Source organism: Pimephales promelas, chromosome 1 (assembly GCF_988280905.1).
Source record: "Pimephales promelas chromosome 1, fPimPro1.hap1.1, whole genome shotgun sequence".
Lineage (NCBI taxonomy): Eukaryota > Metazoa > Chordata > Actinopteri > Cypriniformes > Leuciscidae > Pimephales > Pimephales promelas.
This window is the reverse complement of record NC_142769.1, coordinates 3,360,653-3,388,429: the sequence shown is the minus strand read 5'-3', so window position 1 is coordinate 3,388,429 and position 27,777 is coordinate 3,360,653. Positions and strand designations below refer to the sequence as shown.

Below are 27,777 nucleotides of genomic sequence, written 5' to 3'. Positions count from 1 at the left end.
TGTTAACTCTTTTTGGAACTAAACCAAATAAAGTTCCTCTCGAATGTTCCATTGAGTGCACCCGTTCCAAAAAAGTAGTTTCTTTATATTATAGCCTAGTGAAAAAAGGGTTTTCAAATTATTAAAACGGTTTAAAAGTTGTTGTTTTTTGTGAACCAAAAATGTCATTTCTGCGAAAACAACCAAATCATTTGTTAAAGCAAACCCCTGGAGATATCATTTGTATTATTTTTTATTTTCATGGCCAGGTCATGAACGACAGCGCTCCTCAGTTTCTGATTAATAGAAGCGATTATAGAATAGAATATTCGACGTCGCGCGGAAAGCTTTGATCTCGCCTCTCATGCATTTATGTGAATGGGTTTGTGAAAAATAAGGTATCAGGAGGGCGACACAAAGGTTCATTCAAACAGTCCAGAATTCCTGTTGAGTAATATTAGAGTTTGGCATTCATAACAAACTATACACTTTCTCAGAAACATATTTTGTTCATCGGCGATTGCCTTGTTCCTCGGATCTCAGGCTCTCGTCGTTTAGAACAAGGAAGAAGAATGTCTCGAGCGACACAGCTTCCCAGGTTTCCCCAGAGAGGTGCCATTGTGACCGCCAGGAAGCTCTCGAACCTGCGAAGTATAGAATAACACGTCTTTTTTTCCCTCTCCTATAGATTTCAAAAGCACAGATCTCTGTTCCTGCTTGAAGAAGCCGATCTTGACATTCAAATACGAATAAAAAAGTTGCATTTTAAATGAATCCTGTAGTGGCCTGGAGTGGTCCTGTATTGCATTTTCCTTTCTTAAAGACGATGTCACTTTAGGAAAAATGGGCGGATGATCCCATAGAGAGTCGGGGTTTTGTTTTTTTTTTGTTTTTTGCATATATTTTTTTCAATACATCGCCGATCCTAACAGTCGCGTGAAATATGCATTGCTTTATACCGACATTCATTTAGCATTAATTCAGCTCCATATTCTAGAAACATGCTATAGCAATAAAACCAAAAAATATATATATTCCATATAATTTATTGGTGACATTCCTCCAGATGTTTAGCTTTCAGTGTCGAACAATGCAGTTGTGATGCACTATACTCTGCTTACAGTGTTCAAAACGTGAGCTGACGCCATTACATATATGTAGACTTGTATTTGAATGAAGTAATAGGAAACTGGAGAGGGATTGTTCAAAGACAACAGTGTTATTCTTACTACTAATCTCTTCTGAAGAAAAAAATCTTTGATATTTGGAAGAAACTATGTCATCAATAACTTAAAAACATATAAACAAAAATAAATATGTATTACATTAGTAATATACAAAGTACTCCTGATTGCAGTTTAAGAACAGTAGCCTATCACATGTAAGTTAAAAAGCATCTGTTTTTTTTATGTGTATGGATCTTTGTTTTCTACTTCAGTAAGAAAAAAGTGCTTGTCTTTACACCACCATACATAACACGTCGTCGGCATCGTCAAGCACTCGTACAACGTCCTAATTTACCATTACATTTACTCTACTAAAAAAAGTAAATGACTGTACATCTATGTACAATAATTACACGTCTTTTACAGAGAACATGACGTGGTGCATGTCATAAAAAAGCTAAACTTTCAGTAGTGTTGATTTTGGTCACATGAACATCTTAATAATTCAGATACTGGGCTTTAAATGTCACTCTCATAATTCCTCCAAAGTTTTCTTGAAAATCATCCTCTGGTGAGAAAATTGTTCCATGTGACTCTCAGTGGATTTCTGCTCCATCTGTGTCGAGAGCGCGTTAAATGTCAGGCCTTCTGCTGGAGCCCCTGTGTCGTCGTCTCCTGCGCTCTGCCCGCCCGACAGGGGCCCGGTGAGAGCCCGTCGGGTGCCGCTGGCTCTCTCTGAGCTTGCGCACCATCTCATGGTCCTTGTTGCCCAGAACACGGGGCAGAAAGAGGGAAGCTTTGTCCGTGCTCCGCGTCTTAAAGCCCCTCCTGGGCCGGCCCTTTCCATTGATGGACACGTACCACTGCCTTTTAGAACTGGCGCGGCGCTTGCCGGCCCCGGCACCGGACCCTGCTGGGGGAGGCTGGGTCGTGGCGTGGTGCCGTGACGCGTAGGTGTTGTATCCGAGCTCGTGAATGCGCTCCAGGAACTCACACTCTCTGTTGAAGAGTTCCTGAAAGGGTTAAAAAAAATGTTATTAGCCTTTTTCAATGTTTCTCATCTTGACTGGACCTGGCTCAGTGTGGCCACAAAGAAGTCAAGACATTTAAACTGGTCAAAACTCGGCACATTCACTGGGAAAAGGAAAAAAAAGTGGCTGCCTTAAATTTTTTAAGTACAATCAACTTGGGTGTTTAAGTCATTTCAACTTAAATTGATAACTTACTGATCATATGTGATTTTCAACACCTCTGCATAAAGATTCCAAAATGGGGTTTCTTTACGCACCCTAAACAATGCTGGGTCGTTTTAACCCAAATTTGGGTCAAATATGGACAAACCCAAATGTTGAGTTAAAATGTCGTTTAAAATTTTAACCCAACTTTCACTTTCAATTGTAATTTTTTTATTACATTTTTAACCCAGCATTTGTCCATATTTGACCCAAATTTGGGTTGAAACAACCCAGCATTTTTTAGGGTGTGAGGTTTCTTTACACACTCTAAACAATGCTGGGTTGTTTTAACCCAAATTTGGGTCAAATATGGACAAACCCAAATGTTGGGTTAAAATGTCGTTTAAAATTTTAACCCAACTTCAACTTTCACTTTCAACTGTACATTTTTTATTACATTTTTAACCCAACATTTGTCCATATTTGACCCAAATTTGGGTTAAAACAACTCAGAATTTTTTAGAGTGTGGGGTTTCTTTACACACTCTGAAACAAAGCTGGGTTGTTTTAACCCAAATTTGGGTCAAATATGGACAAACCCAAATGTTGGGTTAAAAATTTAATTTAAAATGTTATCCCAACTTCAACTTTCAATTTCAACTCTATATTTTTTTTAATATTTTCAACCCTGCATTTGTCCATATTTTACCCAAATTTGGGTTGAAACAACCCAGCATGTTTTAGAGTGCTGGGTTTCTTTACAGACTGTAAACAATGCTGGGTCGTTTTAACCCAAATTTTGGTCAAATATGTACAAACCCAAATGTTGGGTTAAAATTTAATTTAAAATGTTAACCCAACTTCAACTTTTAATTTCAACTCTACATTTTTTTTAAACATTTTTAACCCAACATTTGTCCATATTTGAACCAAATTTGGGTTGAAACAACCCAGCATTTTTTAGGGTGTGAGGTTTCTTTACACACTCTAAACAATGCTGGGTTGTTTTAAACCAAGTTTGGGTCAAATATGGACAAACCCAAATGTTGGGTAAAAATGCCATTTAAAATTTTAACCCAACTTCAACTTTCACTTTCAACTGTACATTTTTTTATTAATTTTTTTACCCAACATTTGTCCATATTTGACCCAAATTTGGGTTGAAACAACCCAGCACGTTTTAGAGTGATGGGTTTCTTTACAGACTGTAAACAATGCTGGGTTGTTTTAATCCAAATTTGGGTCAAATAAACACTTTCAACTGTACATTTTTTTTCTTCCATTTTTAACCCAGCATTTGTCCATATTTGACCCAAATTTGGGTTGAAACAACCCAGCATGTTTTAGAATGCATGTCATGCATAGAAGAACCATTTTCAACTTTTTAGTGAACAGTACTTAAAATAACCAATTGTTCTTAGTGTGGAGAACATTCTAATAATCTGAAGAACCATTTAAGAACCTTTTGTGAAGTGGAAAGGTTCCATGGATGTTGAAGGTTCTTTATGGAACCATCAAAACCAATAAAGAACCTCTATTTTGAAGTGGTTATCACTCTCTGCTGACCATAACTTTCAGTGACCAGGTCCCCGGTGAGTCAAGTAATCAAGCTCTTAGTGATGTAGCAGCACACTCGTTCCGCATGAAAAACACCACCATGTGGCGAGAGCCTCAAATAGCCCTGCTTGTTATCTGATCCCACTGCCAGCCGAATTTCAGATACTTGATTTTCCGACGTGACATAACACTTACCGAAGCATACAGACGGCCTTTCTCATTCATAGCCAGGTATCTTCCCGAAAACAGGCCCTTGATCGCCACCACACCGACATCGACAGCTGTGATCTCGAGTATGCCTAGGGAAAAGAGTGGGGCACTAGTTAGTGCGCATGCTAGAAAAGTGAAAAACACTGAATTTTAAAATTGCGCATTGTAGGATTCAATACAGGGTAAACATGTCATGATCGCAGTTTATCATTCAATGACATTGAAAACCCTTAAAAATTTAATTAACAAATTTAACCCAATTGCTGGGTTTGTCCATATTTGACCCAATGTATAAAGCAATTTTTAGAGTGTTGTATTGTAAGTGTGTATAAATTAAGTTTGTTTACTATATTAGCAATTAATATCAATTGATTTGCTATAAATAATTGATTGATTTTAACTTATCATTAAGTTAAACACAATGTAAACCACATTAAATATAAAATGCATTTGTTTCCAATAAGGTTCATTGTAAACAATTCATTTAGCCGTTTTAAATGTATCCTGTCATATTTATATAGTGTTTTTCGTTTATTGAGTCAGGGTCTACACACACCACGCTGTCAGGTTAGATACACAGACACTAAACGCCTCTTAAAGAGGATGTTTATTCATCCTTTTTTCCACTGATTAATGGCTCTCCTCATTCTTCTGTTTGGAATAATCATCCTTTTACGTTGGATAAACACATCCGTTGTCTAAGTCATTATGTTAAACTGTCTGCTGAATCCTGTTTTCATATGGTAATTGTCCATGAGCACTCGGATTCGACTAATTGGAAAACTACGGATAAACGAATGCATCAATTTAAAGAAATGATCATACCAAATGTACAAATATTCTACTCCCTGACCGCGAATTGATATTACGATGTAAGCTGGAGTGTCACAAAATAATGGGATATATACAGTGACCTAATTTTTGACTTATTAATAGTTGCTTTAATCTCCCTTTACGGTGATAAGAATGCTGATTAAAATGTCCTCTGCTCCTTAATGGCCGAATCATTGTTCGATGTTAATTTAAAATATCCCGTTAATTTTGTCAGCGCGCAAATGTGAATTCGCGCAATTACGCAAGTCTCTGATCATTTAATAAATTGACATGAGAAGCGTGAGAAGAGTTTACTCACTGAAAGGGTTGTTTTCGTCAAGCGATCCGTCTATTTTTCCGTTCGGGTGTATTTGCAAATGATATTTCGTGGCGCAGTAAAGTTTCCTGCGTCTTGGAGCTCCGCCGAGGTGCTCGTAAACCCCGCCGCGTCCTCCAGCATCGCGCCGCGTCCTCGGGTCACACTCCTGGCCCCTGACACAAGGAGCCCTCGGGCTCCTGCTCAGCCTCGGAGCCAGAGATTCCTGCAAACTCGGATCCAAGGAGCTCAGAAACAACAAGAGCAGAATTATAACCATTGTGGCATGGCGGGATGTCGGCAAAACCTCGCTGGAATGGAAAGAGCTGGTCCCATCAAAGAAGTTTCACTTGTCAGTGATCCAACATTTTAAAAGAAAACTTGCTGTATCCTTCTTCAATAATGCGTCGCGGTCATCCGGCTTGGTGGTGCTCATGGGTTCCACTCTGCTCTCCAAACACACACACTGACTGTATATCGGACCGAGGAGGAGAAAACAGTCAGCCAGTCGAGCCTGTCGTGAGATTTCGCTGATCGACAGTGTGTGCGCAGAAATAAAAGAGCCCTCCTGCAACAATAGCCCGAACCCCGACCAATTGATACAAAGGAAAGGGGAGGCAAGGTATCAGTCTTGTGTGAACCAAGAGGTTGCAGCGTGGATAAAATTACACAGCAGCACTACACACGGTGGCTTACAGAGGAAAACCGCATCACAAAGAGAGAGAGACATCCAAGCGCACAGTTCGCTTCTTTTCAAAGAGCCGAAAATTATATTTAAACATTAACACTGGCCTCTGGCTGGGCAAGAGACACTATTAATTCTCTTTTCATGCGTGTTGGCACATCTCGACAGTGATGTTAACATTCATAGACACACGCACGTGGCTTTCAATGATCCGCATTTGCGTATGGAATGGCTTGATAAATAAGTCACTTCCATAGAACAAAAGTTGGGTTATGCATTTATTAATAGACCGATTTTAGATTCCCAGCATTTTGTATCCTCTTAAATATGATTCAGCGACAATTTTACGCCTAAAATAGCTTCTTCAAACAACCCACTATCGCCTAGATGTCAGCCATAAATTCAAAATATTGCATAGGCTATACAGCACAGGTAAATCGATCAAGACGTGTTTTTTTTTTTTCATTCAGCGCGGCTGTATTTCCCTGCTATTTGAAATGCATTAATCCAAGTGCCGCTTCGCGAAGTTTGCGTCCTGATTTTGAAAGAATTCAATCATTTTTTTCCCCCATCAGGCCATGGAAATAAAAACACGCATCTTCTCGACTCTCAGGAATGAACCAGACTGCAAGTGCGACTCAAAGCTGTGTGTGCTTGCTATAGTGGGTGGAAGAGTAACACGCAAATGACTTCTGCCTAAATTGCTTCCATCTTGGTCGCATTATGGTTGCCATTCTCGTAATTAGCACCATCATCTACAAATCTCCCTGCCCTTTGGCGCAACACCAGCGCATGCTATTGAGGACCTCGTGGGAAGGCAGCCTTCATTTGTCTTCGCTTTCCATACCCTGACTGTTCGTCAGTCGCACAGGCTATAACTGCTCGTAATAACTTATTAGTCGCGCTGCAGTCAGAGCAGACCCGGCGTGTGTGTGTGTGTGTGTCAAGACTAGACGGAGAGTAGATACGAGCCTATATACTGATGCTCTGGTGACCATCTCTGAGAGAGACGCGCTTGATGTGGTTTGATCCTGACAGTGGGTTGCATTTCTGATGTGGTCGGCTGTTTCTTTCTGGAAGTATTTTAATTACGGCCCACAGCCGCCCACAAAGCCTAGCAGTAATAATCAGTATGAGAGAGAGAGAAAGAGAGAGAGAGAGAGAGAGAGAGAGAGAGAGAGAGAGAGAGGAGGGGGTGTTCACTCAGGATGTTGCCTGAACGGTTTAATCGTGTCATGTTAAAGTATTTTCGGTAACACTTAATTTTACGATGCCCTTGTTACACATGTTACATAGGTACACTCTAAAAACTGTTGGGTTGTTTTAACCCAACTTTGGGTCAAATATGGACAAATTCAGCCATTGAGTTTCATTTTTTTAAATAACATTTTTAACCCAACGTTTGGCATTGTCCATATTTGACCCAACGTTGGGTTAAAATAACCCAGCATTTTTAGAGTAATAACTGAAAATCATGCAACTAACCCTAAACCGAACCATAACCCTAACCCTATAAGCAACGCATTCTCACCCCAAGGCGTCACCTTTGACCATGCTTCAATATTTGACGTTTTAGGCGCCCTTTAGCGTCACTTACATGACGCGATCCTAGGGCGTCATCTAACTGACGCTAAAGGGTGCCTAAAGCGTCAGATATTGAAGCATGGTCAAATGCTTCCCAAGGCGTCAGTTAGGTGACGCCTTGGGAGTGAGAATGGGCTGTATAAGTACATGTACAGTATTACTCAGTACACTATAAAACAATTCTGGGTTGTTCTAACCCAATTTTGGGGAAAATATATGGACAAACCTAGCCATTGGGTTACATTTTTTTTAACTATATTTTTAACCAACTATTTTACACAAAATTGGGTTAAAACAACCCAGCCTTTTTTTTCTCGAGTGTACTCAAACACATTATAACTTTATCTTCTTCGCAACCCTTTGCTTTTTTTAAATTAAACAAGATGGGAAATTGGATATGTCATAACGCCAACAGGTTAAGCTACAGGGTTGAAATCACTATCATGATAGATTATAATTGGATTTGTGGGTCTAGGAATAGATTTTAAATGACAGAACTGCTGTCATGAATAAGCAGGTTCTCTTGTTTAATTTGATATAATGATATAATATGTAAGCTTATCGTCTTATTTTACGAAAATTAAAAATTTGTGGCCGAGCAGGTGGGAGGACTGTAACACTCTTCAAAGAGAAGAGTGAGACAACACGAGACAGTCAGTGTATTAGCAAAACTGTAAAAAAAAAAAAAACCAATTAATTATTAGAATGACCAACACATACAACACAATGTCAGGTTTGCACATTTTTACGACTTTTTATGTTGAATTTATATGTTTCCTATACTTTGAAATATTGAGTTGTTTCAACTAATTGTTTTAAATATGTAAATTCTTTAGCCACAATAAATAAATACACAATAAATGAGTTCAGGCCACCAGCACTCTTTACTCAACTTTCATTTACGGCATAAGACAGACATTGGAAATATACATATAAAGGTTTGAGATAGACAAAACTACAAAAGCCACTGCTAAGTGAAGTGTGTGTTAGACATCAGTCACATTGATATATGTAATAAAATATTTGCATTTTTTCTGATTTTTACAGTTAGTTATAGCTAACTTTTTTATTTGCAAAAATATACTGACCTGTGTTTATCCTAATTGTAAACTATTTTAATTATATTTACTCTAGTTTGACTTGTTTTTCTCTCAATATTTATTTATATGATTTCGGTTGTGCAATTGATTCTGTGATGTTTACTAATATTTTTGACTTGAATAGACTTAGATGTCACAATATAAACAAAAATATATGATATAATATTTTTAGAGTCGATAAAGTTTCCAATTAGAACAAAACGGTTTTTTAGGTTCTTTTCCATTTTTACTTCACTGTAAAAAAAAAAAAATCATTGTTGGTTTAACTTAAAAAAGGGAAGTAACCTTAAGTTTAACTTAAAAAATTGAGTAAATACAATGGAGATTAGTTTAATCAACAGAAAATCAAAAAGTGATGTTATCTGAACCACATAAATGATCTACGTTGATTAAACTTAAAACTAATTTTTTTTAAGTTAAACTCAAGGTAACTTCCTTTTTAAGTTAAACCAACAATATTAACTAATTTTTTTAGGTTAAACCTAAGGTTACTTCCTTTTTGAAGTTTAACCAACTAAGATTTTTTTTACAGTGCTGGAAAAAAATAATAATTGTTGGTTTAACCTAAAAAAAGGAAGTTACTTTAAGTTATCTAAACTTAAAAAAAATGAGTTAATACAATGAAGGAGATTAGTTTAATCAACAGAAACTCAAAATATGATGTTATCGGAACCACATAAATGATCTAAGTTGATTAAACGAATCTTTCCATTGTATTAACTCATTTTTTTAAGTTAAACTTTAAGGTAACTTCCTTTTTAAGTTAAACCAACAATATTAACTCATTTTTTAAGTTAAACCTAAGGTTACTTCCTTTTTAAGTTAAACCAACAATATTAACTCATTTTTTAAGTTAAACCTAAGGTTACTTCCTTTTTGAAGTTTAACCAACTAAGATTTTTTAACAGTGAAAGACAGCTGAAAAAAAATAATTGTTGGTTTAACTTAAAAAAGGAAGTTACCTTAAGTTACTTAAACTTAAAAAAATGAGTTAATACAATGAAGGAGATTAGTTTAATCAACAGAAACTCAAAATATGATGTTATCGGAACCACATAAATGATCTAAGTTGATTAAACTAATCTTTCCATTGTATTAACTCATTTTTTTAAGTTAAACTTTAAGGTAACTTCCTTTTTAAGTTAAACCAACAATGTTAACTCATTTTTTAAGTTAAACCTAAGGTTACTTCCTTTTTGAAGTTTAACCAACTAAGATTTTTTTAACAGTGAAATACAGCTGAAAAAAAATAATTGTTGGTTTAACTTAAAAAAGGAAGTTACCTTAAGTTACTTAAACTTAAAAAAATGAGTTAATACAATGAAGGAGATTAGTTTAATCAACAGAAACTCAAAATATGATGTTGTCGGAACCACATAAATGATCGAACAAATAACTTTTTTACTGGTGTTTTAAAAAGCACATGAAGAAAATGTATTAATTCTGCAAACCTTTTAAGATTTCGGTGCTTCAAAGAATCAAGTGAACAAGATTTTTAATAGTCATAAACGATTAATTTTTTGGCTCCTTTGCAGAAAAGGAGGTTCCATAATCCAGACCAAATCAAGCTGACCTCTGAACCTTTTCGGCTGCACTTTTTCTCATGCCATGTTTTTTTTTTTTTTTTTTTTTTTTGCGCTAGTGATCTGAGGGCCTTGGCTAGAGCCAGACGGGAATGCCTCTCGTCCCCTGACAAATCACCGTTGAGCCCCTTTTGTCCGGGTTCACTTTGATCTCACCTGCTTGTCAGGGGCTCAGAAAGAACTCCCGTACAGTCCCAACGCACTGCAAACAAATTGGCAAGCACTTTATTCTCATACCTCATTACCCCAGGTTGGTTTGGGAAAAAAAAAGGTTAACCTCTTTAAATACCCGATTATACAAAGCATTTTCATGAGTATGTTTTGGAGCGTTTGTTCCGCTCATTGACGCGAGTTTGTCTTATTCTTGTGCCAGAGAGCCCTCAACAGAGCCTCACATCATGTCCACCGTGTCAGCAGAACGACTTACGGGATGCGTTCATAAACGCTGGCCGTACCGCCTCATTGCACCTTTTCCATTTCATAGATGTCAGAAGTGTTGGATTGATTTCGGTGCTGTTGGTCGAACACGCCAAAGGACACTTTGAACTGATTTTAATGCTGATTCCAATTCCCAAGGGACAGATCATCTAGCTCATGACACACACTTTTCATAAATCTCAAAGTGATTCGCCAGCAGCTCTCTCTCTCGCTCTCTCTATTCCTCTCCCACACTTCATCTTGAAACCAGATAGGTCTTCCTTATACCTCTGCAGCCCTTTGATTCTTAGCTGCAGGTCTCAAATACCTTTTGGGAGGACAGTGGATTTCTCTGCACCTTCCAACAGTCAAATGATTGTGGTGGCCTGTAACTGTATAAGGCATCAATGAGCGCTCGGGGAGAGCGAAGAAAACAATCGACACATTTTGCGGCCGCTACACATTTCACTAAAAAAAAAAAGCGATCGTGGACTTTTACGGTCCGAATCTATCCAGTACAGTACCGTCCCTTCCTGCTCTTTCTGTGGGACAGGAACACAACACACCGCTCATGCCGACAGTGACGAAGCAGCTGTCGATGACTCATTTGAAACTCAATGTCACCTAATTTCCCTTAAATATAAGGCCATTGACAGAGGGGATGGGGTCCCCAGCAGGGGCCAGTGCATGTGAAAGGGCCATGTTGATTGTGTAAAAGATGGATGGCAGAGGAGTGTTTGCTGCAAACTGCATTGTTCCCATTTCTCCTTTTCAAAACTTCATGGCAACATTTATATGGACCCTCTCTGAGCTTTTACTTTCACACACCTTTTGTTCTTCTCCATACCTCCTTAAAAACACACACACACACACACACACAAAATAATCACAATATACATTAAAGGGATAAACATGAAAATGCTGTCATCACTTACTCTCCCTCATGTCGTTGCAAACATGTGTGACTTTCTTTCGTCTGTTGAACCCAAAAGAAGACCGTTTTTGGGGCGGAATGACTTTTTTTTTGTAAACGCACTGATTTTCAATTGTCAATTCGAATGAATCTAATCCGATTTCAGATTCAGAATGTTTTGTTTCTTTAAACTTTGCAATCCATTCGCACATTCACTTACATGTGCATTTATGTGTTTTAAACTAAACGTACGCCCACGTTTTGTACCTAGACGCCGTATTCAGAACCGGAGAAAATTATCAGAATAATTAACAAAATACTTAAAAAGGAAAGCTGACAATCTCATGTGGAAGAGCGTTTTTTAAGCAAATATTCAGTAAGTATCCACTGACCAGATCATCAGACGTAAATAAACTAGTGTTGTCAAATCGATTAATCGTGATTAAATGTGATTAATCGCACATAACATAAAAGTTAGTGTTTTTATAATATAATAATATATATATATATATATATCATATGTACACACACATATATAAACAAAGTTGTTAGCTGCGACTAATCACGATTAATCGATTTGACAGCACAGAAATAAACATATGCAAGCTCATAAGAAGTAAAATGTATGTAAACAGAGATCTTATTACGCCCATGTTTTATACCTAGTCGCCGTATTCAGAACCGGAGAAAATCATCAGCATAATTAACAAAATACCTAAAAGGAAAGCTGACAATGTCATGTAGAAGAGCATTTCTTAAGCAAATATTCAGTAAATATGAACTGACCAGATCAGACGTAAATAAACTAGTGTTGTCAAATCGATTAATCGTGATTAATTGTGATTAATCGCACCTAACATAAAAGTTAGTGTTTTTATAATATATATATATATATATATATATATACACACACACACACATATAAAGTTGTTAGCTGAGATTAATCATGATTAATCGATTTGACAGCACAGAAATAAACATACTACATATGCAAGCTCGTAAGAAGTAAAACGTATGTAAACAGAGATCTTATTAAGCCCATGTTTTAAATACCTAAGGAAAGCTGAAAATGTCATGTGGAAGAGCGTTTTTTAAGCAAAAATTCTGTAAATAATCAGTGTCCTCCACTGACCAGTTCATCTGACATGAATAAACTAGTGTTGTCAAATCGATTAATCGCACCTATTATAAAAGTTAGTGATTTCATAATATAATAATGCATACACACACACACACACACACACATATATAATATATATATATATATATATGTGTGTGTGTGTTAGCAGCGATTAATCACGATTAATCGATTTGACGGCATAGAAATAAACCTACGCAAGCTCGTAAGAAGTAAAACGTATGTAAAATAAACTAGTGTTGTCAAATCGATTAATCGTGATTAATCGCACCTAACATAAAAGCTAGTGTTTTTATAATATAATTATACATATACACACACATTATGAACACCGTTCATAATATATACACACACACACATATATAAACAAAGTTGTTAGCTGCGATTAATCACGATTAATCGATTTGAGGGCACAGAAATAAACATATGCAAGCTCGTAAGAAGTAAAAACAGAGTTCTTATAAAAAGTCGAAATCATAAGAATCACAACAATTTTTGAATCCAATTGAGAAGATAGTTTTATTAAATTGTTTACATGCTAAACTGTTATTTGGATTATTCCCAGTCAATACAGCACTATCTTCAATCCAATCAAAATTGGAGTACTTTCATTACCTATAAAAGTACTGTAGGTAACTACATGGGTTAAAGGTATAGTTCACTTTGAAATTAATTTTTGGTATGTTTTGTCTTACCTCAAGGGCATCCAAGATGTAGATGTCTTTGTTTCCACAGTAGTTTCAATTTTGATATTTTTAAGTCAAACCTTCTTGTCTGTCAGTCATATAATGGAGGTCTATGGTCACCACCTCAAAGAGCATGCACAGAGAAGTCCAAATTAAACATGATTTAATGACTCGTAAATGTAAGTACACATTGATGGCCTAAGATACAAAATGAGCGGTTTGTGTGAGAAAACAAACAGTATTTATATCGCTTTTACCTCTTAGTGATCTCGCGCGGTTGCAGAAAAAATTCAACGTTGTCTTATGATGTATCGAAATCGTCTTCCCTTGAGATTTCCTGTATATATAAATATGTTTAGATCTTCACAGTGAAGGGTAACACTTCCGAAATCTCTGTGTAAACAATGAGTGACGTACAGGCGCCAGAGATCACTTCCAGCACTTGCGCAGACCGAAGCGCCCGCGTCCTCAGATCACTTAGATGTGGCTGTGATTACAAGAGGTGAAAACGATATAAATACTGTTAGTTTTCTCGCACAAACCGCTCGTTTCGTGTCTTAGGCCATCAATGTGTACTTACATTTACGAGTCATTAAACCATGTTTAATTTGGACTTCTCTGTGCATGCTCTTTGAGGTGGTGACCATAGACCTCCATTATATGACAGACAAGAACGGTTTGACCTAAAAATGTCAAAATTGAAACTACTGCGGAAACAAAGACACCTACATCTTGGATGCCCTTGAGGTAAGATAAAACATGCCAAAAATTAATTTCAAAGTGAACTATCCCTTTAAGTTTAGGATTAGATGGTTAGTACATTGTTATTACACATCTATTGTAATCACAATAATAAGTACATCATCAAATAAAGTGCTACCAAATTTTCATACTTATTTGTAACATCACTTAGTTTGTATTTGACTACATTTACCAAATATTTGGTGCACATTACTTTCAAATGCGTCAAAATGGATTATGTCAATTTGTCCGAAGCTGTAATGGAAAAACTGATATAATGCGACAGAAATAGATATGGGCTTGTATTCTGCCTGTGCTAACATAAGTGAGCAGTCTCACAAGGGTGATGACGGAGCCCACGGTGACCCAAAGAGAGACGTGTGCAGCCACCACACGCCAGGAACGCTTTCATGATGCTTGCCAGTCAATTAGATCTTACATGGATTTCTCTTTACTCAATCTAATGAGTGTGTTAATCAGAAAGCCTGAGCGTGTTCCCTGTGCTGACAGAATCCTGTCCTGAAAGCACTTAACACCATGCTATTGTTTACTGACCTCTTTCAGTGGTCTGAAAGACAACAAGAGCCGGTGATGTTTATGTTTCTTGTTAGAGTTGTGGCTTAGCATGCACAACACTTCGCTGAACATTTCTGGCATGCCTGACGGTAACATTCAGCGGCACATTGTTGTAATGGTATCAGAGAGCCTTCCCTAAATAAAGGCCAATCACAAGTGCTCACAGGAGACGCATTTAAGATGCTTTGTTAATAAATGACCACTATAAGAATCACAGATGTAATGTGTTCTGACAGACTGCATTTCCCACAATTATGAATGAAGACGTTCTACATGATATGTACTAATGGGTTAATATAAGAGCGTCTTTGTTAAAAAAATTTTTTACTTTAAAACGTGCCAAATTCTTAGTTTCATATTGGTTTCATTGGCGTTCAAAAACGTTCCAGAAAAAAATTCAACATAATGTCATGTTGTATTACCCCCATTTTCTTTAATATGCGTTAATATGAGGGAACACATCTTTTATTCATTATATTCAAATAAGTTTATATATATATATATATATATATATATATATATATATATGAAGAGTTCAGATGCAAAAGCCTCTAAATGCCATTTGAAATTTTCTTCTAAAATGACCATTTTTATCAAGCTTGTATATTTAAGTTCAGTAATTTCACTTAAATAACAATTAATAGGTAATCTTCATTGCCATTTAAGTGAAATTACTGAACTTAAATATACAAGCTTGATAAAAATGATCATTTTAGAAGAAAATTTCAAATGGCACTTAGAGGCTTTTGCATCTGAACTCTTCATATATATATATATATTAGGGCTGTCAAATAATTAATTTCGATTAATCGCATCCACAATAAAAGTTTGTGTTTACATAATATATGTTATTACATAATACACTGTGTATAATTATTATATATATATATATATATATATATATATATATATATATAAATACACACATACATGCATGTATATTTCAGAAAAAAATAATAATTTATATATAAAATATTTATATATAATATAAATTATATATAAATCTACTGTATATACACTATATACATGAAAATATTCCTTAAATATATACATACATGTGTGTGTATTTATATATATAAAATAATTATACACAGTGCACTCACATATATTATGTATTGAAACATGTAGGCAGGAAGCGAATAGCAGGCCCCCGGCCCTAATCGCACATTCCATCCAGTTCGCGAGGGCTGGGGAGAGGGGTAACACCCACCACCGGAAGGACACAGGAAGACTCCTTACACCGGGCAAGGGGTGGACACTAGCAGTCGACCTTGGGAAGCAGCTCCAGTTTCCCAGGGAGATAGTGGAAACGTCGTTGCGTCCAGATCTGGTGCTGTGGTCTGCTGCTTGCAAGGTGGTCCTGATGGTGGAGCTCACAGTCCCATGGGAAGGAGGACTTGAAGCTGCCCATGAGCGGAAGCGGGCCAAATACTCTGATCTGGCTGCAGAGTGCAGGGAGGCTGGTTGGAGGGCAGTCACATACCCTGTGGAGGTGGGGTGCCGGGGGTTCGTGGGCTCCTCAACCTCTCGTCTGCTCCGCGACATGGGTGCAACAGGTATAAGGCACCGGAAAGCCATGAAAGAGCTGGCAGAAGAAGCTGAAAGAGGAAGTTACTGGCTGTGGCTGAGAAGGAAGGCAAAGAATTGGGGTCCAGTCTCCATCTAGGGCATCAGCAGGGGGTGGCAGGGAGAAATCCCTGCCATCGCTCCGCCACCATGAGATGTACTGGGGTTAAAGGAGCGAAACATCCGTGACTGGTGGTCCCCAGCTGATGACCCATTAATGCCCTTTGTAGTGTTCCACAGCATGTACACCTGCAGTACACCTCAATCTCTTAGGCACCGGTGGAGGTGCGACAGGCAGAAATGCCCTGCAGGTTTCACCATCTACCTGTATGTTAAACTAATATCTGGTTTCCAGTGACTGCTGTGAAAGTGCAGTTGGCGGCCAGGAAAGACTGGCGGACGGCAGGAAAGTCTGCACTGGGAGTGGAAGGCTAGTCACCCAATCCACTTGTCCCCGTGGGGACACCCTTAACCTGACTACGAAAACGAATAAAGGAAAACAACCCGGCGGCCCTCCGAGAGGCGGGATGGAAGAAGGGCCAAATCGGACGGATTTCTCGGCAACGACTGGATCGAATATAGACAACGAGACTAAGAGGTTGAGGAAATGCAGGTGTGGGTGGGAGAAGAAGACCACGTTCAGAGGATTACGGATCCATCAGGGAAAGATGAAGTGTGTAGAAGAGAGTCTCCAGCAGCATTGCACTGCCGCACAAGCTGCAGGTAAGACAAGTGGCCTCCAGAGCCGGGTTACACACCACAGTGCTGAGGGATCCACAGCTGAGGAGAGGGAGCAGGAAGTAGAGGGAGGAGATCTAATTGTGGAGAGTGATCCTGTTGAGGGTGGTCTAGCGGAGAGCACATCATTTGGGCCTGATAACCAAGGGCCAGGTTGTAGAGGGGAAAGAAGAGAGCCAGGGCGGAGACAAGCGATCAAGTGGCCAAAAGCCAAGGAAGTGGCAGTGTGGCAAAATCTGGATGTGGATCTTAGTACCATTCTAGATCACTCACTTCGTGGCAACGTCGAGGCCAAGCTCAATCTCATCGGAGACATCTTGTATGAAGAGTGTAGAGGCAGGTTCGGAATAATCTCGGGGAAGAAATGCGCAGGCCCAAGGCCGAAAGGAAGGAGGGAACAACAGATTGAGCAGTTGGTGAAGAGGCGGCGCCAGCTGCGAAAGCAGTGGAGGAAAGCTGAGGAAGAGGAGAAAGAAGGTCTGAAATCACTGTGGAAAGACGTGAAGGAGAGCCTGGCTGGCTTGCGAAGGGCTGAGCGCATTCGTAAGCGCAGGAAACGAAAGGAGAAAGAGAGGAGTGATTTCTTCAAGAATCCCTTCAAGCATGCAAGGCAGCTGCTGGAGGATAGGAGGAGTGGGAAGCTGGAGACAACAAAGGAGGAGCTGGAAAGGCATTTCAGTCAGCAGCTCAGTGATGCTGATAGACTGATTCCTCTGGGTTCCCCGGGGTATGTTCCTCGCCCAGCCCCCCCAGCTGTGCCCTTTAATACTGCACCCCCGAAACTCAGTGAGGTCGCAGATATCATTCGGAAGGCTAGAGCCGCCTCAGCACCAGGCCCCAATGGAATACCCTACAAACTGTACAAGCATTGTCCCGGTGTGCAGAGGATCCTGTGGAAACTCCTAGGAGCAGCATGGAAAAAAGAAGTTGTCCCCGTAGAGTGGCGGAGAGCCCTGTCTGTCCTCATTCCCAAGGAGCAAGACTCAAAGGATATCGACCAGTTTAGGAACATAGCCCTTCTAAACGTAGAAGGAAAGATATTCTTTTCCATCATGGCCAAGAGGATGACCTCGTTTCTTACGCGTAACGGATTTATAGACACCAGCTGTCAGAAGGCGGGCATACCAGGCTTTCCAGGGTGTGTTGAACATTCCTCGGTGATATGGGAACAGATTCAGAGGGCGAAGAGGGAGAAGGGCGATCTGCATGTCGTCTGGTTAGATCTTGCCAACGCCTACGGGTCTGTTCCCCACCAACTTATTACATACGCCCTGGACTTCTTCTATATCCCTGATCCCTGTAAAGGATTGATATCCAGATACTTTGAGGACATCCAGATATGCTGCACACACGAAGACTTCACCACAAAGTGGCAACGACTTGAAGTTGGCATTGCCATGGGGTGCTCAATCTCCCCAATTTTGTTTGTAGCAGCATTTGAGATCATCCTCATTGGGGCAAGGCAGGTGGTTGGAGGAGTGAAGTTGCCATCAGGCCAAAGGCTACCCCCACTGAGAGGGTACATGGATGACGTTACCACCATTCTCCAGACAGCTCCATGCACTGTGAGACTGCTCAAGAGGTTTGACGAACTTGTGGAGTGGGCAAGAATGAGAATCAAACCCTCAAAGTCACGAAGCTTGTCCCTTCAGAAAGGGGTCAGGAGTGACCGCACCATCTTTAGCGCTGGCGGTGAGGAAATCCCCTTGTTGTCAAGCCAGCCTGTTCGGAGCCTCGGCCGAACTTACTCTGCAGACCTTACGGATAAACAGATGGGGAACGCCGTGAAGAAGCAGTTGGCAGATGGCCTTGCCAGGATCAACCTCAGTCAGCTCCCAGGCAAATACAAGGTGTGGTGTTACCAATTCACACTGTACCAAAGAATAATGTGGCCACTCAAGATGAGTGAAGTTCCCTCCTCCACAGTGTGCAAGTTGGATAGTTTGGCAAACTCGTACATAAGGAAATGGCTCGGGCTACCAAGATGCCTTTCTGATGTAGGTCTCTTTGGCAAGACCAAGCTTCAGCTGCCCCTACGTTCCATCAGCGGGGGATATAAACAGGAGAAGGTGCGGTTGATCATGGAACTAAGAGAGTCCACTGACCCTCTGGTGAGAGCTGCGGATGCCCAGGTTCTAACCGGGAGGAAATGGAGGGCCAAGGAGGAAGTGGACCTGGCAATAAGTAGGCTGCAACACAGGGAAGTGCTTGGCAGAGTACAGGACGGCCGGGCAGGCGTCGGGTGGGGACAGGCCCCCCTCTTTTGGTCGAATGCATCCAAAGAAGAGAGGAAGGCAATGGTGGCAGCAGAGGTGATGAGAGCTGAACACGAGAGGCTTACCATCAAAGCAGTGTCCCAGGGCCAACAGGGAGGCTGGCTGTCGTGGGAAGGCGTTCTAGACAGGCAGCTGGCTTGGTCTGATGTATGGAAGATTCCTCAGGCCAGGCTAAGTTTTCTTGTCAGAGCAGCATATGACACCTTACCTTGCCCCCGCAACCTCCACCGATGGTTCGGCAATGAGGAATCTTGCCTCCTGTGCAGCACTGCTAATGCGAGCTTCCAACACATCATGTCTGGCTGCAAAACAGCGTTGGCACAGGGGCGCTACAGGTGGAGGCACGACCTGGTGCTGAAGAAGCTCGCTGAGGTAGTGGAAACATGTAGGCAGGAAGCGAATAGCAGGCCCCCGGCCCTAATCGCACATTCCATCCAGTTCGCGAGGGCTGGGGAGAGGGGTAACACCCACCACCGGAAGGACACAGGAAGACTCCTTACACCGGGCAAGGGGTGGACACTAGCAGTCGACCTTGGGAAGCAGCTCCAGTTTCCCAGGGAGATAGTGGAAACGTCGTTGCGTCCAGATCTGGTGCTGTGGTCTGCTGCTTGCAAGGTGGTCCTGATGGTGGAGCTCACAGTCCCATGGGAAGGAGGACTTGAAGCTGCCCATGAGCGGAAGCGGGCCAAATACTCTGATCTGGCTGCAGAGTGCAGGGAGGCTGGTTGGAGGGCAGTCACATACCCTGTGGAGGTGGGGTGCCGGGGGTTCGTGGGCTCCTCAACCTCTCGTCTGCTCCGCGACATGGGTGCAACAGGTATAAGGCACCGGAAAGCCATGAAAGAGCTGGCAGAAGAAGCTGAAAGAGGAAGTTACTGGCTGTGGCTGAGAAGGAAGGCAAAGAATTGGGGTCCAGTCTCCATCTAGGGCATCAGCAGGGGGTGGCAGGGAGAAATCCCTGCCATCGCTCCGCCACCATGAGATGTACTGGGGTTAAAGGAGCGAAACATCCGTGACTGGTGGTCCCCAGCTGATGACCCATTAATGCCCTTTGTAGTGTTCCACAGCATGTACACCTGCAGTACACCTCAATCTCTTAGGCACCGGTGGAGGTGCGACAGGCAGAAATGCCCTGCAGGTTTCACCATCTACCTGTATGTTAAACTGTAAACACAAACTTTTATTTTGGATGCGATTAATCGCGATTAATCACAACTAATCGTTTCGCAGCCCTAATATATATATATATATATATATATATATATATATATATATATATATAATTACTGGCCTTGATAAACAGTCTTCAGGAGTTCTCTGTTTATGAAATAATTTCCTATTTTATGGTAAATGCATGCTGAATGCAATACATGATATTTATTAAAAGATTTTTCAAATATTAATAATTAGCCATTGTTTACCAAAGAGTTTTGGTAAAATATTTTTTGAGACAATTCTGAATAATAATAAACTATTTTTATATAATATATATAATAATTTTTTTACTTTTTTTTACACAGAAGAGGTTTATTCAAATATTATAGCATTTTTAATGCATTAAAGTCTTTACTATGTATTTGAAGAAATCAGTATTTATTTATCAAATAAGCGTCCCGTCAAAGACCAGGAGTCGAACACGATTATATTATTGTAAACTGAAACTATTGTATTTTTTGCTACATTTTAATAATAAGGTGCTTATACGATGTAAAGCTGAATACGCTTACAGTGTGTACGGATGTTAAAGTGCTTCGGTTCATTCAGAGGGCAACATGTTGTCTATAGGGTCAAATTCAGATGAATGTATTTGTTGGGGATTGAGGTGGTAAGAAGGATTGACTGGTGGTTGAATTTTGAACATCTGTTTCTAGGATCTGTCCACACATGAGTGACAAATCACAGTTTTACACAACCTCTAAACCTCAACAAGAAATGAGACGGTTCACTCTTCCTCCATCATTGTGACATCCCGAAACACTGCAGTGCAAAGCCGGCTGAATGTGGCTCTCAGTTATGAGCATGAAACTGGATATACGGCTTTACCTTCAGCAGATGTGTGGGGTGTAACACCTCTTTCTAATAATATTCTGATTTACAAATAAAAATATGGACAGTTGTAGAATGTTGTATGTTTTAACTCGCAGTAAGGCATGTGAATTCGTTGAATCCTACCTTGTTTTCTGATCATACAGTGTCATTAGGTGTCATTTCAGCAGTGGCTTGTGTCACTCCTAGCCACTTCGGTGGGTTGAAATTACAAACATTTTCAATTGTCTTTTAAAAAGGAATCTGAATTAATAACCTAAGTGCAATGTAGGGTTGTCAAAAATATAAATTTTACGATATATATATATCGATACTGTAATATCTGAAACGCTTCCAATACTCATTTCCCACAGAATAGATACACGATACCAGCTGCACTTTCTCTCTCCCTCATCTCTCCGAGTGACACAAATCCGAATCAAAAACCCGCCTCCCCTCACTCACTCGTTTAATTTGCTCCAGAATATTGTTGCTGTAACAGGGATTGAATTTTAGCATGGGATTGCATATTGCACATAATTTTACTCATTCCCACAGATTTTGTGCTCACAGACACCCAAGAGTGCACGCACATAAAGCCGCCTCTCAGGGCTAAATTGAGTTCGTTTTTGCGCTTAAATAGTCAAAAACACACAAAATAATGTCAAAATGATGTCAAAATTACGTATTCACGTAAACACGGTCAGTTATGTTTTAAGTGAACGTGAACAGTTGAGAAAGAAAACGCATGTGTAACGGTACAAGGGATCCGTGCATTCGATCTTAAAGTGACAGCAGCCTAATAAACCTGCTGCCAAATTATGATTTAATATGTTCATATGATATAAGTTCATGTCAAGGTCTGAGTGCAGTGGAGCAATGACCTCTGACCTTGCACTGGCCCATTCCTTGGTCTCTTCCTGTCACAGACTGTAACAATAGTAAATAACTGTACAAGCCTTTGATCCATAAGGCCTAAATGTATTTCACAAAGGGACTGTGAGAGAGACATTGCCAAATCACATACTAATGAGGGCTAAGCAGTGAAGCTAGGTTGCAACCCAAAAAATGCATGACTGCATGTGAAGAAACAGTGGAAAACAATGCTAAATGCAAATCCATAACCATTTACAGCTAGAGTAGTCAAATATAATAGGCTCAGCATGCTAAATAGGTCTGTCTCTTTGGTAATTCATTGTGTGATAGGCCCTCATGAGAATCTACAGATTTGAATAAGTATTTGCCCTGATATTTTTGCAAGGCCTGAATCTTTAAAGGGGTGATGAACTGATAAATCAGCTTTTGACATCTAAGAGGTCATCATATTATAAGAATATCCTGTAAGTTTCAGAACTGAAAACGTCCTTGTTAGTCCAATAAAAGCTTTATTGACACCAGCCTCAGCAAACGACTCGTTTTTCAAAGTGGGGAACTATGACGTCAAAGAGGATAAAACACCACTTCACCTACGCCTACTTCAACACGGCTGGTTTAGCCCCGCCCACCGATTCACGCATTACACGCATAGCTAAATAACATAGATTCCTACCTCCTGATGACAAACTGGGTCAAGCTACTGAGCAATACAGAATATTGTGCAGTGCCTGGTTGTGGAAGAAGACAGTCGCTGCATAAGCTTCCAATAGGACTGCATGGATAAACTTTATTTTTAATGACGTTCCAGCAGATAAAACATCGTCCGTCTGTTCGCTTCATTTCACTGAGGATTGTTTTGTAAACAAGACTGGATTTGCAGACCGATTAAGAGTAAAGAACGGTGCTGTGCCGTCTATATTGGATCAGACAGGAATTGTGCAACACACGGACTCTGGGTCGAACATGTATGGGCGAATCATTCCGGTTGCCATTTTACAACAGTGGACGTTTTAAAAACAATTTCCCCCAAGTGGATCGACGGGTGAGTCGAAACTCATTATAATATGCAAAACTGTTATCCACTCACAGCAGTGGGCGTTTACTTCCAAGTCTTCAGTGTGGACGCCCATAAAAACCGAGCGTTTTTCAGCTAGGCTCAAAACTAGGGTACAAAATAGCTTATTACTCATTCATTTTAATGTTTTGAATGCAAAAACCAAGCGAACGTCATAAGTTGACCTCAGACAACAATATAATAAAATTTAAAAAGCCAGTTCATGACCCCTTTAAGTACAGTTTTCGAAAGCAATTTTTACTTTACCATTCTGCATCATTTATATCAACTTCCCTAGACCCTGTGAACCATTAATCACTTGTTGCAATGCTAAATACACTCTATGTAGACACATAGCGAGGGGAAACCGCAGAGCAGAGGTTTTGTCTCCATACCGGCCGAATGCTGGCTTTGAAGAGGGGGATTAGGATTAACATTGAATTCACTTTATTTTTAACAAAGACTTGACCTAGAACTCTTGTAGGAGACATAGCCACTTGTCAAAACTGTAAGAATGGCTAATGCTGCTGCAATAACTTGCTAATTTCCTGGCAAAACAGGGTCTTAATTACCGAAAATAAAAATGAGTATATAATGTGATAGTGAAGAAACTGTTCTCGTAACATTCATGTACCCAGGCAGAGACAACCTGTGTGATGCGCCTTACCCCTCCTGCCTAATCACCATTACTTCCCTGGACACGGCACTTAACCCCTGGTTGCTCATGGGCATTGTGCCTATACTTTTTTTTTGCACTTATAAAAGTGTTTGCTTAAACACTTTGCCATTTATAAATATTGGAACAATAAGGTTTGAGGAAAATAAAGCATCTTGCTGACTTTTAATTGCACTGCATGAGAAAATTAGCCTGGCATGCCAGACCTACATCAAGATGTTAGGTCTGGGAACTCATCATTGACAGGGCTCAATCCGAGGGGCGGGATTAACGGATGTCTTTTAAAAAAAACTCTGCACGCAATTGACCAATGGCTAAGCCATGCCCCCAAACGCGATGAGCCAATCACATAGCTAACCCAATACACTTGGATATTCTCTGCTGGGCGACGGTGTGTATTTTTTTACTCTTTCCTAAGCCACATCTCAACCGAGATAAGTGTCTGCTCTGGATTAAGTTATGCGATTAAGCTATACGGTCGACCACAACACAAACTAAACACAAACAAGGTTGTCTAAGTCAACAACGTATTTGAACGTTATCTTTAACATATCTAACGTAACGTTAGGCTAACGTTAGCCTAGCATTTGAAAACGTTAACGTTAGCTCCTAGCTGCGTTGTACATCATGTCACTTAGCTAAATAACTGAAATGACAAATGTTAACCGATTGATGTAAATACTGTAGCACCAAACAGTGATGGCAACGATATGCAGTTTATCACGTTTACACTGTGACCTGTAAGTTCAATTTTTGCCTAGAGCTGAAGCTTTTCATCGACCTTCTCAACAGTAAAATTATTAACATAATCCTCCAATGCACAGTTAAAGGAGTAGTTCACTTTTGAAAAAACTTTTGCTGATAATTTACTCACCCCCATGTCATCCAAGATGTCCATGTCTTTCTTTCCTCAGTCGAAAAGAAATTTAGGTTTTTGATGAAAACATTCCAGGATTTTTCTCCATATAATGGACTTCAATGGGAACCGGATGGTTCAAGGTCCAAAAGATAGTGTTAATAACAGTTTCAGATGCAGCTTCAAATGTCTTTAAACGACACCAGACGATGAATAAGGGTCTTATCATGCGAAACGATCGGTTATTTCAAAACTTATTCCAAAAATGTAACTTTTCTAAGGACAAATGCTAGCCTTGCTCTATTCTCTGAGGCGCGTTTGTAACGTCACGTAATACGTAATTACGTTCAAAAGGTCACGGGCGACGTAGCCGGAAGTACAGAATCAAAATCGTCCGACATCGTTGTTTTTTCCTTTTAATTCCTTTTTTTGTAAACGGTGTTTGAGCTAGTTTGCACGTTCAACCTATGCGTTCAACTTGTAAACACTGACTCTGTACTTCTGGCTACGTCGCCCGTGACCTTTTGAACGTAATTACGTAATACGTGACGTTGCAAACGCGCCTCACAGATAAGAGCAAGGCTAGCATTTGTCCTTAGAAAAGTTACATTTTTGGAATAAGTTTTGAAATAACCGATCGTTTCGCATGATAAGACCCTTATTCATCGTCTGATGTCGTTTAAAGACATTTGAAGCTGCATCTGAAACAGTTATTAACTGTCTTTTGGACCTTGAACCATCCGGTTCCCATTGAAGCCCATTATATGGAGAAAAATCCTGGAATGTTTTCATCAAAAACCTAAATTTCTTTTCGACTGAGGAAAGAAAGACATGGACATTTTGAATGACATGGGGGTGAATAAATTATCAGCAAAAGTTTTTTCAAAAGTGAACTAATCCTTTAAGGCCGTTTAGGTGACTTTGAGATGATATATAATCTTTCTGTCTCCAAAAATCACCAATTGCCTCCTGTGAAATGTCTCCTACTGTGACCGCTGCCATAGCGCCCGTGCCCGAATGTTGACCGTTTGTCTGAGTAAGTGGAGGGGGCATGGCTTAGCCATAGGTCAATTGGATAGCGCTACAACCAATCAGAGCAACGAAAAAGGTGACGGGTGACGACTGAGTCCCATGCGTTTCCCCACCAAGTCGATATATTAAACTTTTACCGAATCCAGTCAAGAAAACTCCGAACACATCTTTTTTTTTTTATCTTTAGAAAAATGACTCAAGCGCCGTTTTTTTGTTCTGTTTTCAAAGAAAAGCTTAAGTTTAAATCATCCAGAGTAGCGGTCAAAGCCGAAACGAAAGACAATTGTTCGCCATCCCCAGCCATTCTTTGTTTTCAAGTAGCAGTGAACCGTCGCAACTCTGTTGTCATTATGTTATGTTGCCCGCCGACTCTATACACGATGTGATTGGCCTGACCAGAGCTAAAACGTTTATGGAGAGTTGCTAGACCACACTGGCTGCGAAATAATGTTTTGCTGCCGCTAGGGTACGTCTAGATTTCTGCAATTCGCAATGCCCGCAGATTACTTCACTCTTAACAATACTGGGTTGTTTTAACCCAAATTTGGGTAAAATACAGACAAACCCAAATGTTGGGTTGAAAATGTACTTTCAAATTTTAACCCAACTTCAACTGTAAATGTTTTTTTTAATTACATTTTCAACCCAGCTTTTGGGTTTGTCCATATTTGACCCAAATTTTGTTTGAAACAACCCAGCATTGTTTAGAGTGTTGCTTTGTTGCACTTCACAGATGTAATTTCTCAATTAAGTAACCGATACTAAGTAGATTTAATATTCTGCGACTCTTCGCAGAACTAGACACGTTCGAGCCGACTAAATAAACAAACAGAGCTGGTAAACTCGGCCGGTGTCCCCTCGCTTTGGCCTAAGTGGTGCTGAGGGCATGGGAGCTGGATGCAGTCAAGCTGTCTTTTTGGGCAGTGAATAATGACACAATTGTTTGTCAGTCAGACTAAGAACAGGTGTTATGGAGCTGTAGACTGTAAAGCTAGAGGCCAGTGGCCTTGCTCTCTGGTTTCGAGACAAGGGGGGGGGGGGGGTTAAAATCCTCTGATACCTTTGACATGCTGGGTGGTAACCTTAGAGAATGTGTTTGTGAGTGCTAACCGTTTTGAAATGGACCGCAAAGCTACACTCTTAAAATTGCTGGGTTGTTTTAACCCAACTTTGGGTCAAACCCAGCCATTGGGTTACATTTTTTTAAATTATATTTTAACCCAACGTTTGGGTTTCTCCATATTTTACCCAAAAATGGGTTAAAACAACCCAGCATTGTTTGAGTGTAGTTGTTCTATGGCTAGTTTTACATGTTGAAGAATCTGGAAACCGAATTTTAAGCATCTAAAAAATGATATAATCTTTTCCCATGCAGGGTGATTTCACAAAGTGCAACATGTTCCTGGATCAAGATCTTTGTTGATCCTGGAACAACATTCCAATCAACCAATCAGATTTGAGGGACAAGTTTACAGTTTATGTCAAGTTTAGGTTTACAACCATGGGTAAGGTGCTTCTACATCAGTGTTGTTCACCTAGGGTAGGGGTTAAGATTAAATTGCAGGATAAACAAAATATGTTGACCCTGGAAAGTGTCAAACTCGGCGAAACAAAGAGTTGAACTGATCCGCTTTTACATTGACTTTGGAAACGGTATTGAACTCGGTTAGCCACAGGAATACTAATGTTTTCCAAGCCCAGCTGTCATTAATTATTTGTCACCAAACATTGGGTAATTCCCCCATATGCCTCGTGGAGAGGTGTTTGGACGTTTGAGTGATTAAATGTGACATTGCAGTCATGGCAGGGTTTGGCACGAGAGAGAGAGAGAGAGAAACGCAGAGCCGGAGATGTTGGAGGAGGCTTTACTTATTGCTCTTTTCCGCTTTGCGTGACACCACGACTGAGAGGAGGCAGGGAACCGTTGTCGACATCAGCAAAGGTGAAGGGTTAAGTGTTGTTGGTTCACCCCAAAAATAGAGTCTGGGACGCAGCCTTTGTATGGTATGAGACTGCCTCTTACTTTCAGCACAATGCTC

At 40.0% G+C, this 27,777-nt stretch overlaps 2 protein-coding genes across 4 annotated transcripts in view; one reads left to right on the top strand and one right to left on the bottom strand.

Moving 5' to 3' along the window:
* ano1a (anoctamin 1, calcium activated chloride channel a) overlaps positions 1-27,777 on the top strand; it is a 190,804-nt gene that overhangs the window by 28,187 nt on the left and 134,840 nt on the right. The window contains exon 1 of one of the 3 annotated variants that reach the window (XM_089116936.1): positions 27,531-27,680. The exons of 1 other annotated variant lie outside the window; for it this stretch is intronic. Coding sequence is in view for 1 of the 2 variants with exons in the window: in XM_089116753.1 (XP_088972879.1) it covers positions 27,740-27,742 (3 nt within the window). In the remaining variant the exon portion in view is untranslated. Of the gene's footprint in view, positions 1-27,530; positions 27,743-27,777 lie in introns of those variants that run through there. One more of the 3 variants, XM_089116753.1, reaches the window with a different exon arrangement.
* fgf3 (fibroblast growth factor 3) lies at positions 903-6,728 on the bottom strand. Its single transcript, XM_039690990.2, has 3 exons — positions 5,220-6,728; positions 4,073-4,176; positions 903-2,158 (listed from the first exon to the last, which is right to left on the bottom strand). The coding sequence occupies exons 1-3, from the start codon at positions 5,494-5,496 to the stop codon at positions 1,778-1,780; spliced, it is 762 nt and encodes a 253-aa protein (XP_039546924.1). The 5' UTR covers positions 5,497-6,728; the 3' UTR covers positions 903-1,777.